The 18,412-nt window shown below is 40.3% G+C and overlaps 2 protein-coding genes across 5 annotated transcripts in view; one reads left to right on the top strand and one right to left on the bottom strand.

The window, feature by feature from the left end:
• Window positions 1-1,582: 1,582 nt before the first annotated feature.
• Window positions 1,583-11,206, bottom strand: rassf6 (Ras association domain family member 6). 4 transcript variants are annotated; one of them, XM_037116489.1, is made up of 11 exons: window positions 11,065-11,206; window positions 6,961-7,037; window positions 6,700-6,778; window positions 5,616-5,776; window positions 5,074-5,168; window positions 4,609-4,808; window positions 4,430-4,531; window positions 4,208-4,259; window positions 4,015-4,133; window positions 2,674-2,771; window positions 1,583-2,430 (listed from the first exon to the last, which is right to left on the bottom strand). In XM_037116489.1, exons 2-11 carry the CDS (start codon window positions 7,017-7,019, stop codon window positions 2,355-2,357), a joined length of 1,041 nt encoding a protein of 346 aa, XP_036972384.1. In that variant the 5' UTR covers window positions 7,020-7,037; window positions 11,065-11,206; the 3' UTR covers window positions 1,583-2,354. The 4 variants fall into 4 exon arrangements, with proteins under 4 accessions (XP_036972384.1, XP_036972386.1, XP_036972383.1 ...); XM_037116491.1 differs by having other exon boundaries at window positions 6,961-7,034; window positions 11,065-11,172; XM_037116488.1 differs by lacking the exon at window positions 11,065-11,206 and adding an exon at window positions 7,300-7,689 and having other exon boundaries at window positions 6,961-7,034.
• A 3,793-nt stretch (window positions 11,207-14,999) lies between these two features.
• musk (muscle, skeletal, receptor tyrosine kinase) overlaps window positions 15,000-18,412 on the top strand; it is a 32,634-nt gene continuing 29,221 nt past the window's right edge. Inside the window, exon 1 of the mRNA XM_037116279.1 lies at window positions 15,000-15,236. Within this exon, the coding sequence (XP_036972174.1) occupies window positions 15,146-15,236 (91 nt within the window). The 5' untranslated portion in view covers window positions 15,000-15,145. The remainder of the gene's footprint in view (window positions 15,237-18,412) is intronic.

The following is an 18,412-nucleotide window of genomic DNA, read 5'->3' as shown; positions in this document are numbered from 1 at the left end:
TGTTGACACAGCTACAGAAGCCCCTAATCCATTACGCACGCGCAAACCAAAATATAAACAGTACATAATTCACCCGTCTACACCCTCTTGTCCACACCCAGAGGTTTCATATGTCTTGACTAATTGAAAATGTAGCTTTTCCCAGTTCAGTCTCCTGCCTGATGGAAACTAAGAAAAAGTTGGAAGTTATATGATTCAGAGTAAAGTAGAAAAAAAAAAAGTTAAACAATTAGGTTACAATTTAACTACAATAATTTACTTATTATTATAATAATTGTACCACTCTAATCTACGACATAGGTCACAAATGTCCTGTTTACATTTCCCATATTATAATGTTATTATTATTATTATTATTAAATTATTAGAATAATGATCTTTTTTGTTTTTCAACCAAAATTACATACACAAGTATTTCATATAAAAAAACAAATGTTTAGCGTTCAGTGTTTTCCAAAATTTTATATATATATATATATATATATATATATATATATATATATATATATATATATATATATATATATATATATATATATAGAGGGGGTGACCTAAATAACATTTGTGGTTGTTCTCCACAGCAACCACAGTAAACTGCCATGCCACATACTCTTTTCCATCCCTCATAGACGTTCTGGTTTGGGCTCCATGGAAACTCTATCCTTCAGTAAACCGACCAGCTTCCAATTATTCTTATTCGGTCATTCATCATGTCAGGGGAAAATTATGCTCAGTTCTTGGTAATACGAGGCTGTCTGGTGGGCTGGCAGGCATTTATAAAGCCTTTGCCCCTAAACAGCCCAGACAGCAGCACTCAACTCTCTGCTACACCATTATTTAACTATTAGCATGACAGTGTTTTCCACTTGTAAGCGTTCATTCTCCTCTTAGCACACTCAAACACACGTAAATATATGCAATATACCCCATAAATATCCTTTAACATCCAAGTTTCCTCCGTACTTTAAATCATAACAGTCGGATCTTATTTCACTGTTTGGGATATCGATATGTATGTTAAATGACATATGACAGTTCACAAAACAACACGACCGTTGCAGCAAACCATTGACCTGGACCTTCATTATACACGTTTTGTTCAGGTCAAGACAAGAAAACCACTTGGTAAGGTTTAGGGAAACATTGTGGTTTGGCTTAAAATAACGGCGTTTCTCACAGTACGCACCATCAGTCACAAATGTATGTGCAAAGTGTACGTAACTTCAGTGATGTAACATACATGATGTCATTTAAAGCTGAAATAACTCACGGTTGACTTCTGGTCTCACTGTAGACATTAGCATACTTTTCACCTGAGCAAAATCAATAAAATCCCTGTATCCATTCCCCCTGTCTCAGGGTCCCAGTTTAGCCTCACAACCGCAACAGATGGCAGCAAAAAAAAAAAAATGCAAGAACGTCTATTTGTATATAAACACATATATCTGATAAATATTTATGCCATATACTGATAGAATGTTCAGTGGTCTGAAAATGGGGGCAGAGACGTCGCAAGAGTTTGGGAAAGTTGCCAATCTCACAAAATGTTTCTGCAAAAAAAAAACACTGTTTGTGTCGATCAGAGGTTTTTTTATTTTTATTTGCCCAGACAGTATTACCATAAATCAGATAGGGAAAGATCATTGAATAATACACATTTTATAAACAAGACACATTTACAAAACTTGGTAGTTTGCTGATTATTCCTAGTGACTTTACAGTTTTGTTATAAATGAGGTTAATATATGTTTTCCAGTTTAAATTCTCATCAAATAAGATATAAATAAGTAAAATATTTTTCTTTTGCTACATTGAAACTCTGGCATAATCCATATCTCACCTTCTGCCAATATTATGAAATTTGTCTTTTTAGTACTTAATGGAAGTACCTGTGTTGCTCAATTAAACCATTCACATTGAATTAATCAATTAGTGCATTTGGATGCAGAGACATACATTTGGTTATGATAGTGATGATGATGATTCTTTTACAGGAGTCATTTGATTTGTTTAGCAGAATGTGGCATCCTTTAAATGATAATTTTTCTAAAAAAATCATGCTGGTCCCACATCTTATATTTATTATTGAACACACAACAATGATTTACAATTATTTACAGCAGCATCTTTACAGTTTCCAAAAACAACAAACACAGTCATCTAGTGAACATAAAATGATATAAGCAGCTCTCTCTGTAAGACTTGAAAAGGTCCCATGTTCTTGTTATTTCTTTGTTGTTTGTCGGTAATGGTATCAGTTTGGCATGTGGTGTTTCCCGTCTTGGCGTTTCACACCCGGCCCTGAGGTGTGGGTGAATGACCGGTCCTGTGTCGGTGATTCAGATCGGTGGTCCTCACACGCTGGTCTCAATGTGAGGTGACAGCTTACAGTTCAGCATGTTGGACAGGACTCTGTGCTGGTTGTGGTACCTGACGGACACACCAAAACACACACAAGACACACAAAGACACACACAAATACAGTCACCACGAGTAAGCACCAAGTCCATAAAAGCTCACTGGAAATATTGGCGCCATCAACTGCTGAGCAAGTGTTACTACAACACGAATGAACTGCTCGCCGCTGCCGGGAAGTATAAACACTTTATTATTTTCATATTGTGAATTTAAAAGCTCGAAAAAAGTGTTTTAACACAAAGATCATATACTGACTTGACAATGATCCTCTGTATCTCTCTGTTCTCCTCCTCTCTGAGTTTCAGTAGGACGTGCTCCAGGATAGGAAGCTCCAAGTTCAGATATTGGGCTACCTGAGAGGAGAGGAGAGGAGAGGAGAGGAGAGGAGAGGAGAGGAGAGGAGAGGAGAGGAGAGGAGAGGAGAGGAGAGGAGAGAAGAGAGGCAATTAAGAAATTTAACCAACATAACAAACAAGCCTCTATCATCTAGGACATTAAACTGAATTTTGACAAAGTAGGAATAAAAACTAAAAATCATCCGGAGCCAGAGGGACATCTTTAATTGCATGACAAAAGAAAAAACAACAACACAACCTGTTTTTTTCTATACTGCTGCAATAAGAAACAGACAACAGAAGATATAACTCTCCAGATGATTTACACAGCTTTTAATGCATTCGCTGACTCAAAACTATTATTAAATGCTGGACCAAAACATGTTTTTTTTTTCTCTGATGCACTGTGACATGTGTTTTTCATCACCAGATATTGTATACAAGTGAAACAGCACTTCATATCCACTTCATATATATGCTATATAAATTCAAACAGTCTCATGGGGACATGAGATATAGTCTGCATCTTTTACCTCTGCCATAAGAAGCAGACAAGCTACAGGCAGCACACACGCACACACAGACACAGACACAGACACACACACACACACACAGACACACACACACACACACACACACACACACACACACACACACACACTTTATAATAAAATTTCATTTGCCCTGTAACTACACTGCGATGACATTGGAGAGGGGGAAAATGATGGAACATTTTTTAACAGCCCAGTATTTAAGAACATTAATAGAGCCAATAAAACTTTTGTAGGTTTTGTAGTTGTAGCTGTGAAGACACACTCGAATTTTCTGGGGCAGTAAGTTCCCCAGTAAGCACACAAATGTAAAAACATCTTACCGTGAAACATCTTACCGTGAACATACCCAATAAGCATTTTATTTATGACTTGATGCACTATTAATTGCACAGCAACTTGCACGTTCCTCTTCAGTTAAGTGAGTATACTCCACATTTATGTGCTCACAAAAACAAGAAATGGGCTCAAAGGAATTCTTTAAAATTGTGGTATGTCTCCAACATCGGTGGCACAAGAAAAGTATCTTTGGATTTGATTTTGACCACCTGAGGAATCATCAATATTTTAGATTATGAATTCTTCTCTAGTTAAACTCAGATGAAGCTGCACCTCCATGCAAGTCTTTTTCACTAAGTTAATACATTAGAAGGTTCAGATATACCGACACACCCCTGTGTTTCGGTCAGGATTTATATAGTCACACTTACGTCATCACTGACTTCCTCCTCGTCCATGTCCATCAGAAAGATCCTCATGATGTCATCAGAGGGTCCCATCAGTATGCGATCCCATAGGGGCTGGTCTCTGTTACTGAGCTTCCTCTTTTCTAGAGAACAAACACACAAACGCCGGTGTAGTAGTGTCATTTGCTGTGTAACTGGTACAGCAGATAGAGCTTACCTCCGCTCTGGTGAACACAGTACAGTGAAAACTCCTGGGGATCGTTCTCTATCTGTAGGATCGAAGATTGAAGGGATTCAGTGTTGGATTAACAGGGGAGACCATCCTCTTCTTTATAAAAGCATGCTGGCATAGGGTTGCTTTATAGATCAGCCCAGACATAATTGATTTAGGTCTCGTGTCATCACTCTTGGAGTTAGAAGGATGCATGCAAAGGCTCACCTTGAACTTGTTCAGCAGCTGCTCAATGACCTGGTCTGTGGTCATCCTGCTGGAGATGCGCACTTTAGTTGGTGTGCCGAAGGATGGGGTGAAGATGGAGGTCTGTGGAGGAGACTGGTAAGCGACAGTCCAGGTGAAAGTGTTGGATGAAGAGAGGGGAGGGCCGAGCGGAAATCTACCTTATAGTTGTAGAAGTGTCCGTTGATGGAGAAGCGATGCTGTCTTTCTTTCTCCCTCTGTGCCGCTGACTTGCCCCTCCCCCTCCTCCTCTTGACCAATGAGGCGTCGCTCATGCAGCGAAACAGATTGGACTCCGCCTCCAGCTCGGCGCTCTTCTGCCTCGTGGGACGCAGCGTGGCGGTCTCATAAACAACCGGGCCTTCGGAGTTTTTGCAGAGACACATGAATAAAACATCTGATAATCAACATTCGGTGGGAATAACAATCATATTCTTTTCTGGGTTATTTTTGTTCACGTTGACGGCTGGGGAGAGACGGGAAAGGCAGGGGGAGTGAGATGAAAACGACACACTGCATAAGGACCTCTAGTGGCTGTGGTAAACATCACAGCAGCAAAAGGAGGAAGTCAGGGGATGGTGTTTAATGAAACACACAAGGAGGAGGTTGAGAGTGGAAAAAACAACCTGGTAAAGGACTGGTGACGACTATATCCTGCGGCGTCTCAGCCATCTCATCTATTTGGTGAAGGTCAGCATACTCTCCCCATCGCGTCATACCCCTGCAGAGAAGAGAGGACATGATCTCCGACCACAATGACCCAAATGCATGAATCCCTTTGCATCAAGAACTTACTCACTCATGAGAGCTTTATTGACTGAATTAAGGGCTGTCCATGTCATTCCTGTACTGTGTTCCCTACACTTAACAGGTGGATAATCCATGTTTTATGAAAGAAAACCTGGTGAAAAATATAGGTTTTGCCAAGAAAAATCTGAGTTCCTTTTTTTTTTCTTATTTTTCTTAATCTGTGTTACAAAACAAAACGTTAACCTGGCTTTTTGATTGTCCTGGCAAAACTGTTTTTTTTTCTTTTTTTCACCAGTTCTCCAGTCATAAACACAGGACTCACAATGAGAGGGACTTTGAGTAACAATGGCTGACGTGAAAGCTCATGTATAGACAAGGGAGATTAATAACATTATATTTTTTAAAAAATGAAAAGAACCTCTTGTCTGCGAGTAGGCTGACTGGACTGACGGGGTCCGGTGAGGTCACGGGGGCAAAGGGAAGCATCTGTTTGTCATCCTGTATCTTCAGCCGGATGGGTCTCCTCACTCCCCAGGAGATGTTCAGGAAGCCCTCCACCACCACCTCTCCATCCTCAGCCTGTTACAGAGACAGAGCCACATACACCTGTACAGTGTGTAAATACAGTCATGCACTCAGTTAAGGGGAGATACAGCAGGGATGAACTTTGTTTTTTTAACGCACTGGTCAGTTTTGGGCACAAAATCACACAAAATGCAAATCTTTATGTAATGTATCTTTATTTAAGTGAACAACAGGTTCACTGGGGGAAAAATAACGTACTCTATTCACCATTTCTTGTTTAAATTTCTTGTTTAAATTTGACAATACATCATCTCTAAGGGTTGTTTACTGAAAACTTGTTTTTTCTGACAATTTGAGCCAGAAACCTGCAGTTCAGTTGCACCTACACACACCAAACTTTCCAGATTTATTCCTATATTATGGGGGCTTTTCAATCGTCAGAATAAATGTTAGCCAAGTGAGTTTCTGCAAAAAACACAAATAAGTTCAACTTATGTTGCAACTTCATGCATGTATCGGTTGATTTTTTCAATCAACAATGATTTCATGTGAACGTGTCATGACTGAATAAACTGCATAAACAAACTGACCTTAAAGGAGCACACAATTTCATTTTGCTTCCCTTTGTTTGTATGTGGCGGACCCTGCCACCTTTCCAGCTTCGAACAGTGTTCTGGGGACCTTATTATTCTCTGAGAACTGATTCTTTATTCAGTTATGGAGAAAATAAATATTCCTGCATTTGGATTATCACCTCATTAATATTGTACATTATAAAATCTTGAGTTTGAATTTCTTCATTAAAGTTCACCAAGTTTCATGGTGATATGTATTTAATCTTTAGATTGTTGACCTGGAGTGTCTCCCCTTAACACTCCAAAAGTAAAGTTAAGATGTGACAAATGTCTGACTGGGATTAAAAAGTGCGTGGATGTCAAACAAAAACAGAAAGTGTTGAAAGTGCAACGTGGACATACCTGAGAGAAGCTGAGGTGCAGCTGGGTCTGGTCTTTCAGGAAGCAGTTGTAGGTCCTCAGCAGCGAGAGAAACTCTGCTCTGGAAATAAACACAACAGCAGGGGGATGACTAAGTGTTGCAGACCACGACACGGTGCTGCACTTATGTAACAGTCGTGTTTTTGTTTTTTGTTTTTTCATCCTTCCAAATAGGGGCTGCATGCGTTCTCTCATCAGGACGACAGTGGTGTTTCTCACTGTCTCCATCAGCTGTCCACCCACCTGGAGAGCGTCCTCCCGTCCCCTGCCTGGATCACTTGGGGATGAGCTGCCTCGTTCATCTCTGGCTGCTTCAGCTACTGCAGAGAGAAAGAGAGAGAGAGAGAGAGAGAGACAGCAGTCATATCAACAGCTCGGGTCACCACATCCCTGAAACCAAACCTCGAGCTCGAACTGGAGAGAAACTCTGGAGGCTGACGACTTGTTGAACACCCCCTCAGTGAGCTTGTTCCTGGATTCAGACACCTGACAGGCGCTGTGTCAACATGGAAAATGAACTCACTTGTGCAGCCAGCACAGAGTCACTCCTTCCGAGAACAAACAACATAATGAGAGTCTTACCTTCTCTAACATGACAAATCAGAGCTCTCCTCTTGATTCTGTGTCTTTGTCTCTGTCTTTTCTTCTGTCTGTGCTTTAAATATCTCTTTCCGCTCTCTGTCTCCCTCCCTCTGAAGTTTGTGTGTTATATTTATCCCTCTCTCTTTCTCTCTCTCTCTCTCTGTCTCCCTCTCTCTCTCTTTCTCTCTCCCTCTTTCACTTTCTTTTTTTGCGCTTGTCTCCATGAGATTTAATAACAGTACTCCACCCAGTAACCAGTGATGACAGTGTAGACCAAGCCATTTGTTTATTCTTTGGCCGGAGACTCTGAAGCCTGCGATTGTTGGAATATCCACGTGGCCTCTCTCTCCCTCTCTCTCTCCTTCTCTCTCTCTCCCTCTCTCTCTCCTTCTCTCTCTCTCCCTCTCTCTCTCTCCCTCTCTCTCTCTCTCTCTCTCTCTCTTTCAGCTGTTTTCTTTTTTCCCAATTCAACCTTTTGATGACGCAGCAGCAGCCTCTAATTGTCCCTTTTATATCACTCTTTTCCCTTCTCTCTCTCTGTCTCAGCCTGTTTTCGCTGTGAGGAAATATCTCAGGTATTCAGCAGCTGTCATCCCGGCAGCCCCGCCACTCCTCCGGACCGACGGTTCAACAACAAATATTTAAAGGTGCAGTGCTTAGCGTGCAAATGTTTCTAGGAAAATGGAGGGCAACCCACATTGTCAGATACAAACTAATATGGCTGACCGATCTCTTTCAAAAGCACACGTGTGAAACACTATAGACCCAAAACAACATGGGCCTCTATGCGTTTTCCCACCTGATATGATGTGTGAAATATGTGATGTCTTACATATCACGTGCTGAATATGGGAAATTTAACACAGAAGACACATTGCCTCAATTCAGATTCAGAATATGTTATTAATCCCCAGGGGGAAATTGGTTACATCACATTACATCACATCTGGGCTGCGTCGATTAGTTGATTAAAGTAACTGATCAGTAGAAAGACAGAATATTAGTTTTTGTTTTATTAATCATTTAATGGTTTCAATCATTTTTATGCAAAGTATTTGCTGGTTTCAGGGTGATTCCACCATAGCAAGCTGTGTGTAATTCGATACAGTTTCTTTAGTGATGTCACTCAGTGGCTACGTTGCATTATGGGTAATGTAGGCAATTGGTTTTGAAAAGGAGGAAGAATGAATGGAAAAAAAAGTGACAGCTGGTTGTGCTGTATCAATTAAGATCATTTGTTTTAAAATTGCCTTCAATGAGTCCAACAGCGTTGAAAAACCTGGTGCCTACATTACCCACAATACAACCTGGCCACTGAGTGACATCACTGGAGGTAATTTATCAGATTACATGCAGCCTCCTCTGGGGCCACACATTTTTCTTGCAACTTTTTTCACATACGTAATACTACTCCCCAAGACCTGTAAAGACACTATGATGTTTAAAATTTATGGAGTCGCCCTTAAACTGAAGAACTCGCTGTTTTCGTTCGTCATTTATGGCAGTAAATGAAGAGTCTTTGGCTTTTAGACTGTTGGCTGGACAAAAGAAGCAATCTGGAGACATTATTTTAGGCCCTGGGAATTCCTAATGAGCATATGTGCTGTTTCTTCTGGAAACTTCACTTGCTGACATTGCTGCACCTCATTAATTAAACATTAAGAATTGAAAATCAACATAGCATACAAGAAAAAGTCTAAATACATATCTTTGAATATGCGTGATCATTTCAGAAACTTGGTCCATACACTAGGCACTGTAGGTGTATATCATGAGGATGTGGCCAGCGGTGAACAGGTTGTGGCGACTAAGATGAGGAACAGTCAAGCTCTACCTCATAATAAATGGAAGTAGCAAGAAAAAGACAGCCAGCTTAACATTTGCCATACATAAACAACTGTGCTACTACTGTGTAAGCATTATTTTTGTATATTTATCTCCTTATTCGCTGAAGGAGATAAACTTGTGTAATATTAGACAGTGTTTTATGTGTAAGTCATGTCAAGTATATTCATAGCCCATAGCCCAATATCATAAATCACAAATTTGTCTGCAAGGGCTTCATATGTGCAACAGACAGAAGCCTCTATGCTTAGTCTCAATCATAACTCAGCCTTTATAGAATATATTGTACATGTTTAGGTGATGAGCTAAAAATAAACACAGGAAGAACACAATATATCAGAAATGATAATTATGCTGTTTTGAGTACACCGTGTGCTCTAAGTTCTTTTCTCTATCTCTGGCTTCATTGTGTATCTTTCAAGACTCAACATGCAGGTTTTCAAGGTTCCCCCAGGAGCAAATGTGTCTAAACTGTGAGTGCATGTGTGTGTGATTTGTGAATCACATGCATGTCAACAGTCAAAGCAGAGCCACCAGGAAAGGAGAACTACTGAAGAAGGGCAGCGCTGCAAAGTCAATAATGTGTCAGAGTTCATAAATCCAGTACAGGCACGGTTCGATTAGCAGCAGCAGCAGCAGTCTTTTAAAGAAGACAGCTGCTCCGAGCCTGGAAGCTGAAGAATCTTACTAAACAGGTCTGTCGGTTTTTAAAGAGTTTTCCCAGAAATAGGTAATTCATGGAAAACAAAACACCTGGTTTAAAAGTTTTACAATGATGAGAAACTGCCACTTCCCCCCTGTTCAGTCATCCTTAGTGGAGAGTTCCACTTTACTTCTAGTGCGGGTCGCCTCATGAATTTAAGATTTCTCTGTGTGAGCTGCTGCGAGAGATGTTAAAACATGTCAATCAGGCATTTGGATAGACTCAAATCTGAGAGACTTAGCTGTTCTTACAGTGGCAGGCAGAAGAAGTTTGAGGGGCAGGGGCGAAAATTTAAAAGGGCACCACGTGCACACTGGCAAAAAGTTGTGATATAGTTAAAGCGATGAGAGGGCACTTCACCAAGTTTTCAAATGCAGAGCAATACAATCAGAAGGTTGTTACGCAAGGTGCTCAGACTTGTAGTGTAAATCTGTTGTTCATACACTATTCGATGGATGTTCAATAAAGGCCATTGTGAGCCTGTACAATAGGTTTAACAAAGAGCCGCTACATGAGAATGTAGCTGTGTAATACTGAGTACGTCATCATCACCATACTGACACAAGAGGACAAAATAGAGGGTGCAATGTGTGTGGACAGTAAAATAAAAGCTTTTTTTAAATTGTCAAAATGTGAGCTGGAAAAAAACGTAGCCAGCGGGAAAACAGCCAAGGTACACCGTGACACACCCAGTTTCTCCTTTCCTGTGTGTCACTCCCCCCCTCTGCCTTCTCTGTCTCCCTCAATCTACTCTCCTCTCTCTTTGTGCTGTATTAACACTTTCTCTTTTCCATTCGGATGCACAGATTTCACCTAAATATGTACAGTTTATATGGTGCCTCCACTTGAAATTACATTTCAGCACATCCATTGCATCTTTCAAAAAAATTAAAGCACAGCAGACCCGTAAACAGAGCTGTAATTCATAATCAAAGTAAGGAAAAAGTAAATACTATTGAAACCCACACACACAGTTGTTACTAACTTTTACATTTGAAGCCCGGGTAAGTTTTTCTCACAACACAACAGACATTAAACTATCACGCTTGTATACATAAAATAGATTCAGGTTTTTAATGATTATTGGAAAATGGACACATTCAGCTGAATTCTGTATGAATTAATGTTGTTACCAGCTAATAGTAAAATTATTTGGTTTACTTTCTTCACAGTAAAGCTCACTTTTAACAAAAATGATGAAACATTAACACCCCTACCTGGCCAGTCTTTCAGTCTCCAGACACATAAAGCTGATTCACTCCATGTTTGAGGTCTTGTACCCTGTGTGTGTGCATACGCGTGTGTGTGTGCGCATGTTTTTTCATAGGTCCAGAGTACAGTGCATGCGGTGTGGTAGGAGGTGAGCATATGTAGCACACTGCAGCAGCTGGTTAATTATTACAGGACAGGTTGAGACAGCGTCGGGAGGGAGGGGCTGACTGACACCAGATATGACTCCCATGCTGTGTGTGTGTGTGTGTGTGTGTGTGTATACACCTAGAGAGAGAGAGAGAGAGAGAGAGAGAGAGAGAGAGAGAGAGAGCTAACCAATAAACTGACAGTCCCCTTTTAGCCACCTTTCAAGGTTTGTCCTCATCAAAGGATTATTACAATATGTTATATGTAACCTACATCTATAAACCTTCATCCGTTTAGAATTAAACTGAGTCTTTAATCAGTGGGTCAGAACAGATCTCACAGTTAGGGGCTATGTTGTTTTCCATTGTGTGGAGTCCCCCATGGTTCCATTCTTGTGCCACTATTATTCAACCTGTAAATGCTTCATCAATGCTTTCAGGGGAGGAAACAAACAATTTATCTTGGGTCATCAAAACCGTAACTTAATGTTGGGTAAAAAGTGAACACCTATTTGTATAGTTGTACATATGGAGAGAATCCGGCAAAAACGTTATCGTTTCACCATTTCCCACTTCAGCAACTGAAAATATGGAGGGCCAATGGGCAGAATTTCAAAATAAAAGAATGTATTGTAAGCCCATTACATTTTGTTTGACAATTAACGTTAGCATTAAACCACTTTCCAGCTTACATTACTGTTTGACAGTGTAACAGGATATGATAGAAAATAATACTGAAATAGCATCAGACATCTTAGGCAGTTTTATGGATGCCTGGAAGTGAAACATGCAAAATGTAATCAAATGGTAATGTTAGGTAAGACGTAGTTCAATGCTAATGTTAGCTAATGGGTTACCAAACATGTGGTTCACCATGAAATCTGGCCTTATGTCCTTCCAGATTTTTACCAACAATTGTCAGACTACCTGCTTTTATATGACTTAAAACCTGCACTTGAACACAGCAGGGACATCAGAGGAAAGTTGGTCTGTTGTACGATATCCTGCACAAAGTGTCATTTCTGATCAGTGTGCTCAGATTATGAAAAATGATGAATATTTGGGGATCCTACATATTTAAAAAGTGTTTTAAAACACAAAAGATAAAGCAGAGAAAACAGTGATTTCTATTATAACTTTATTAAGTATTTCTCTATTTATTTAATGCTGGAAACATCTGGCAACCCAATGGCAGGCAGGCTTTGGCCTGCTGGCCCCATATTGGGCAGCTATGGCCACAGAGCAAGTAAATTTCAATTAGTGAGTGAAGACAGGACAGACATCATTGTTTTAATAAACATAACCTGCTTCATTCTCTTCTCTTTCTCACTTCACAGGGACATTTGGCTAGTGTGGGTTGCAGAGCAGCTTCAGTGGAACAAATGGGGCTTCAGTTTCCTGATGAGGGAGACTTGGAATCATTAACATTCTGCAATTGTTCTTGTTTCATCATAGTGTCCCAATATGTTTCCCACCACAGAGTACACTTAGTCTCCAAACAGCTCCACCCTGAGGCTGGAGCTTTGAACATTTGTCATTAACCAGAGTTTGTCTTGGTCTTACTGTGATTACTGGGGTCACATGTGACTTTCAAGTGTAACCATGCCTTATCCTCTCTCAAGACAAAACAGCAGTTTAGTTCAATTTTAAGAGTAAAAGTGTGATTTACACAAAACATACAAGATGCAACATGCACAAACTTTGGGCAGAAGAATAGTGGAGCTGTTTTAGCTTTACAGTCAGTCTTTTTTTTCTTTTCTTTTCTTTTTTGAATCTTACAGAATCTCAAATATATGAAACATGTTGACACAGGATTCAGTTTACTGTTGTGAGCCAAGGTTCAGGAGCAGTTCATCTTTGTGTCAGCAGAGGGAGGCAGAGCATCGGCACAAATGTTGTCCAGGATTATACTGCTGAGTCAGTGGTCCCGGGCAGAGTGGTGGTTTGATGCTGTAATGGTTTTCTTTTGGTCTTGGATTTGTTCGAGCTACTTCAGTGGTGTGTTTCATCACTGGAAGAAAACCACACTATATTAGAGCAACACTATGATCTGCCATGTATCACAGATTACCCTGCATGACAGCATCACCTAGTGGTGTGCAGTATGGTCACTTAAGGAACGGTTACAGGGATGTATTGTTGCTGGTCTGCTATATGTGAAGCTTACACAGCATGTGTGCTATTTTATCTATTTTAGCTATTTTAATTAGTCTAGGAAATACACAGTATAAGCCAATAAATAGAAATGGACAATAAAAGAGAAACAGTGAGCAAGAAAATAAATCTTTGTCACTTGATGAGCCAAAAGACAAAATCACCAATGGCACACTCACTATTACATGTGATGGTATGGTTCAGAATAGAGGTTGAAGCCCAAACAGCTATCGCAACATCATCGGTTAAACCTTTGTAAAGGCAAAACATGAACATTTTATTTCTATAAAGGTGAAATACACCAGAATTGTCCATTTTGGTTTCATACCACCAACAAATCGATGCAGCATGTTACATAAAAATAACTGTTAACTGCTGCTGTGTTCTCTTTTTACACCCACGACTGTAGCTACTGTTAGCATGTCAGCTCCGTTAACCAGGGGAATGTTACTGTTAACACCAGTAGGACAGGAGCTTTGGACCCCTGAGACAATGAGGTTTACAAGGCTGGGGCTATCAGTCAGTGGATATCCGTTGAACACAATACAGAGACATCTTTGACCTGACGTCAGTGCTGTTGTTTCTTCACATTCTGTGGATATCTTTTTTAGGTGATGGTCTTGAATGTTTTGAACTATAATTCTTACATATCGCACCTTTAGGAGAAACTAAACCATTTGCCTTGACAACAATGTGTTCAACTAAGTGTGCCTGCTGAGGGAAATACAATAGTTGGCTCCATCCAAGGCAGAATGGATGAGGAGTAAATGAACTGAAATGCCATTCCTTTCCTAAAATAAAACAGGACATACAGGCTGGCAGGCGACAGGTGGACACAAAGGCGGCCTCCTGGACTCTGTGTGCGTCAACATGTGACAGTAAATACATGTTAAGCTGCCAGTTCTTATATTCCCGTGTGTCTATTGGTTTGTACAGTAAAAATCAGTGTACAGAGGTATTGTTAATATTGTTTATCTGTGTATAAGGCTGCATGTAGATGGTTGAAGAAGACACAGATGCAAACTAAACAGATACACTATATTGTGACCTAATGTCCTGACACTGCTCTCTCTGAAAATAGAAAGTCTTCTAATCTAGTAACTTCTCTTGTCGCCTTTTTTATGGGTGATGTGACTCTTCATCTGCAGCTTTAATGTTTGTTTACGCCACTTGTGTCCTATGTAGGGTTAAGTTTTGAACTGCAATATGCTACAACATGTACAACACTTAATACAAACAGGATTGGGGGCTATTTTACAAAAGAAATATTAATCAAATGTTTTCATATTCTATTAAATGAACAGTGATGTTTGCTGTTTTTGAATTTTGATCTCTGTTTCTGTCGTAGCATCATGGGTGCAAATCTGACATGTTTCAACCAACACAGCGCCTCAGAGCAGGACCCTGACCGAGGCTTGTTCTGTGGTTCGATGAACAAACAGTAGACTGGCACTGTTGTTGATTACCGGCAATGAGCACTGCAGCCGGTGGAGCTTTGAGTCTGGCTCCAGAACCTGAGTGACTGTACATGAGGACAGCCTAGCAGCTGCCACTGTCCATCAAAACACACACTCTCTCTCTCTCTCTCTCTCTCTCTCTCACACACACACACACACTAACACACACACAGGGACTGAGCACAGAGCTCATGGGTGTCCCTAGCTATGACACACGCAGACACACACGGTGAAGAAACACAGTGAGTGAACCAACACGAACGTCTCCTTACCTACCATGGGAATCTAACCACCAGCTTGTACCGTACCCGTCACAAAGCCTCATCAAGATGGATCGGTCTACTGCCAGGATGAACATTGCAGTGACCGTCTCAGTGTTTCTGCTGGTTCTGGTCACCTCAAGTGTTGGGATGCAGAGAGGTACGTGTAGTTTCTGCGTACTTGCTGTGTTCAGAGTGTGTTTTGTTTTATTTCTTTATCATAAGTCGTCAAAAATCTCTCAAACACACTCAGATATTGAATATATACAAACAGTGTGAATTCTCTAAACCTTACTAAATCCATAGAGGTGCTAAATATATCCTGTGTTTCATGAGATATGATAATATACTACATAATAACAACAATCATGAGAAAACATAAACAGAACATACAAAAAACAGATGGAGGAAAAAGGGCAACTCTAAACAACATGGCCCTAAATTGACACCATACATTATATATAATGTGTGCATGTGTGATAAAAAATTACGACTTCCAAAGTCCAAATGCGTGAACAATATATACAAAAAGGTAATGTCACGGAGCAGCATCCTTTGCTATTTCACCCTCTGCAAAGACTCTTCCTAAAGAGAATGCAGTTAGAGTTTCCAGACGTATGCGCCGCTGAGATCACCTGTTTTCCACCACATCCTGCAGGGAAAACGAGAAGGTGTTTATAGGCCTACACAGTGTAAATGTGGCTAAATCTATATCCTTCCTATAGTTCTGACATATCCTCTCCGCAGGGTGTTGTAAATGTGGTCAGGAGCGGACTCCAGTATAAAATAAATGGACCTTGTCATCCATCTGAAGCAGGATAATTGTCTGTAGTCTCAGCCAGGAAAATATAAACACAAACAAGTCCACGATATTAAAACACATGGCATTGAATGGGCACTTATTAATGGGGTATTAATGGGGTAATACCCCATGGGGTAATAATACAAACTCAGAAATATATGTATATATACATATATATTCTTTTTTAAGCTGTTGTCTGAGGAAAATAAGGTCCACAGAACACTGTTTGAAGCTAGATTGGTGGCAGGGTCCGCCACATATTAACATGGGATCACAGTATAAAACTGTGTGTTCCTTTAAGGTCAGTTTGTTTAAGCATAAAAATCAGCTAATTGATCTCTCTCTTCTGATTAAAAATTTCTTCCTCAAAAAACTACACAGTGCACCTTTAAAAGGCTGCATCTGCTTTAATGTTTTCAATTTCTGATCAGCCAAACTTACCTCTAACACAGACGCACTGTGGGCCTACAAGATTAGAAAGTGAGCATGGTTGAATGTTGTGATTAACTCAATAACTGCCATATGAAAGTGTTGGTAATGATAAGAAAAACAAATCCACAAATAATCAAAAATGGACATCTGGGGGGGCTCACTGCAGCCAGTTCAGCTGCGGCCTCAGGATGTCAGGACATGTGAGACGGGTACCGTATCAAATGCTGGCACTGTTTTACAGTCACATGCACAGGCTTGCAGAGCAGGCCATTGACATACAATACATGTTTTATAAGCACAGATATACAGTGCATGTTGCGGAGCGGCTCGGTGGGACAGGTGGTGATGCTGTCACATTCTGCCAGGTTAGATATCGTAGCTAGGTGGGGTTGACATGGGGTAGGGCTCTGCTTGGCAGACGACCCGCGCCGCGTGTAATATGACAGTGATTAGAAGACCGAAAGACATGCGGATGGCATCTTACTTGTTGGTCCAGATCACTGAAGGCATCCTGTCAGCAATAACTTGTAGATGTGAATGAGGAAGATGATTTAGATGTCAGTAATTTTATCGCGTTACTTAGTTTTAAAGCTCGGACGGTGACGTGTTAGCTGCTTCCCCCTGCCTCCTGGTTTCATGGTAAATCAGTCTCCACCTTCTTACTTCACACACACTCATGAGATTGATAAAGATCTTTTCATCTTAGTGTAGGAAAGTATATTTCCATGTTGTTGAGCTATTGCTTCAACATTAAAGATACAATATGTGACATTTCTCCTTAAAATGTCTAAAAACAACCGGACCCTTAAATATTAAATATTTTGTTGAGTTGTGTTATTCAGTTATTCATATGTTTTACAACAATGTTCAAACCCAGAGAAATCTGTCATTTTACTAAAGGTAACGGTGCGTTTCATTTAGCTGGTTAGTCACTTCAACTTCCAGAAAAACATCAGATGATACATGAGAGAGTAAGGATGGAAGAAATGTGACGAAACATAATAAGACATGACCTCGTCCAAAAACAAAAACAACTGCCATCATCCCACATCTCGCACACCGTTTGTTTTGACGAGGCAGACCCAATATTCTACTTGCACAGTGAAGTGTGACTTTATCCGCCTTATTGACTGCATGTTCTTCTTGCTAATTTGATTTAAAACCCTTATCCAGCAGTGAGGTCTGAGCTTTTACTGCTCACTTTGACAAGGTAGTGTCCATCGGTCACTACTGGTTCTTGGCAGTTCTTCCAAGCACCGGTTATGTTAAGGGCCGTAAGGACCTTATGTTAATTTATGACTAGCTGAGAGATAGATAACAGTTATCTATCTATCTGGATGATCAAAAACGTTTAAAACACTATATACCAGAACAAATGGTAAACTATTGATTGCGTTTAAATGCACCAAATTTACTTGGCAAGTTTTGTGAGACTGAAATGAAATGAGACAACACAACATAAACAAGGTTTGGCTTTTGAAGATCAAGTGTAATTGCCTGTAACTTGGTTGAGCAAAGTTTTACGATCAATGACCGCAAACGAACAATTATCAACTGTTGGTTGACAAGTGTTGAAAAAAGCGTTCTTGTTATATCATTATTATTGGCTCTTTCGTTGTGGTTTATGAGGCGTGGGTCTGTTGTGCAAAGCCGAGATGGATGTCACAAATGGCGTCACTGTCTTCAGTTCCACTGGGCAGAGCTGGCTTTATTTTGAAATGATTGCGAGCCAGTAAATCCAATGGATATTTATTGTTGATGTGTAATGGTGACAGCATAAGCCAAAACAATATTTCACCTCGCTGCGGTAATTCGTCAACTATGTTGGGAGCCAGTATTAAAGGTGCAACATGTGAGAATGTTAATTAAAAAAAACATTCCAAAATCATCGAAAAACGTTTGATATAATGACGGCTATGTATTGTGTTGCAGAGACACTTACAGAAGTTAGCATGCTAACCTGCTAGCCGTGGGCTGGTCTGGTTGGAAGCACCTGCTAGCTGTGTAAACATTAACACTCCCCGAATCCCTGAGCTCCAAGTCTGAACCACTAGCTGCACAGCTAACTGAGCTAACTAGCTAAGGGCAGCTACATTTAGCAG

This window comes from Acanthopagrus latus, chromosome 12, assembly GCF_904848185.1.
Source record: "Acanthopagrus latus isolate v.2019 chromosome 12, fAcaLat1.1, whole genome shotgun sequence".
In the NCBI taxonomy this organism is placed as follows: Eukaryota; Metazoa; Chordata; class Actinopteri; order Spariformes; family Sparidae; genus Acanthopagrus; species Acanthopagrus latus.
This window is presented reverse-complemented; position numbering and strand designations above follow the sequence as displayed.

Excerpts from the sequence above, each read along its gene's own strand:
- rassf6 (XM_037116488.1), bottom strand. Across the intron at positions 4,809-5,073 it reads CGTCACCAGTCCTTTACCAG|GCCCGGTTGTTTATGAGACC; the intron begins GTTGTTTTTTCC and ends AAAACTCCGAAG. Across the intron at positions 4,532-4,608 it reads GACACTTCTACAACTATAAG|ACCTCCATCTTCACCCCATC; the intron begins GTAGATTTCCGC and ends TCTCCTCCACAG.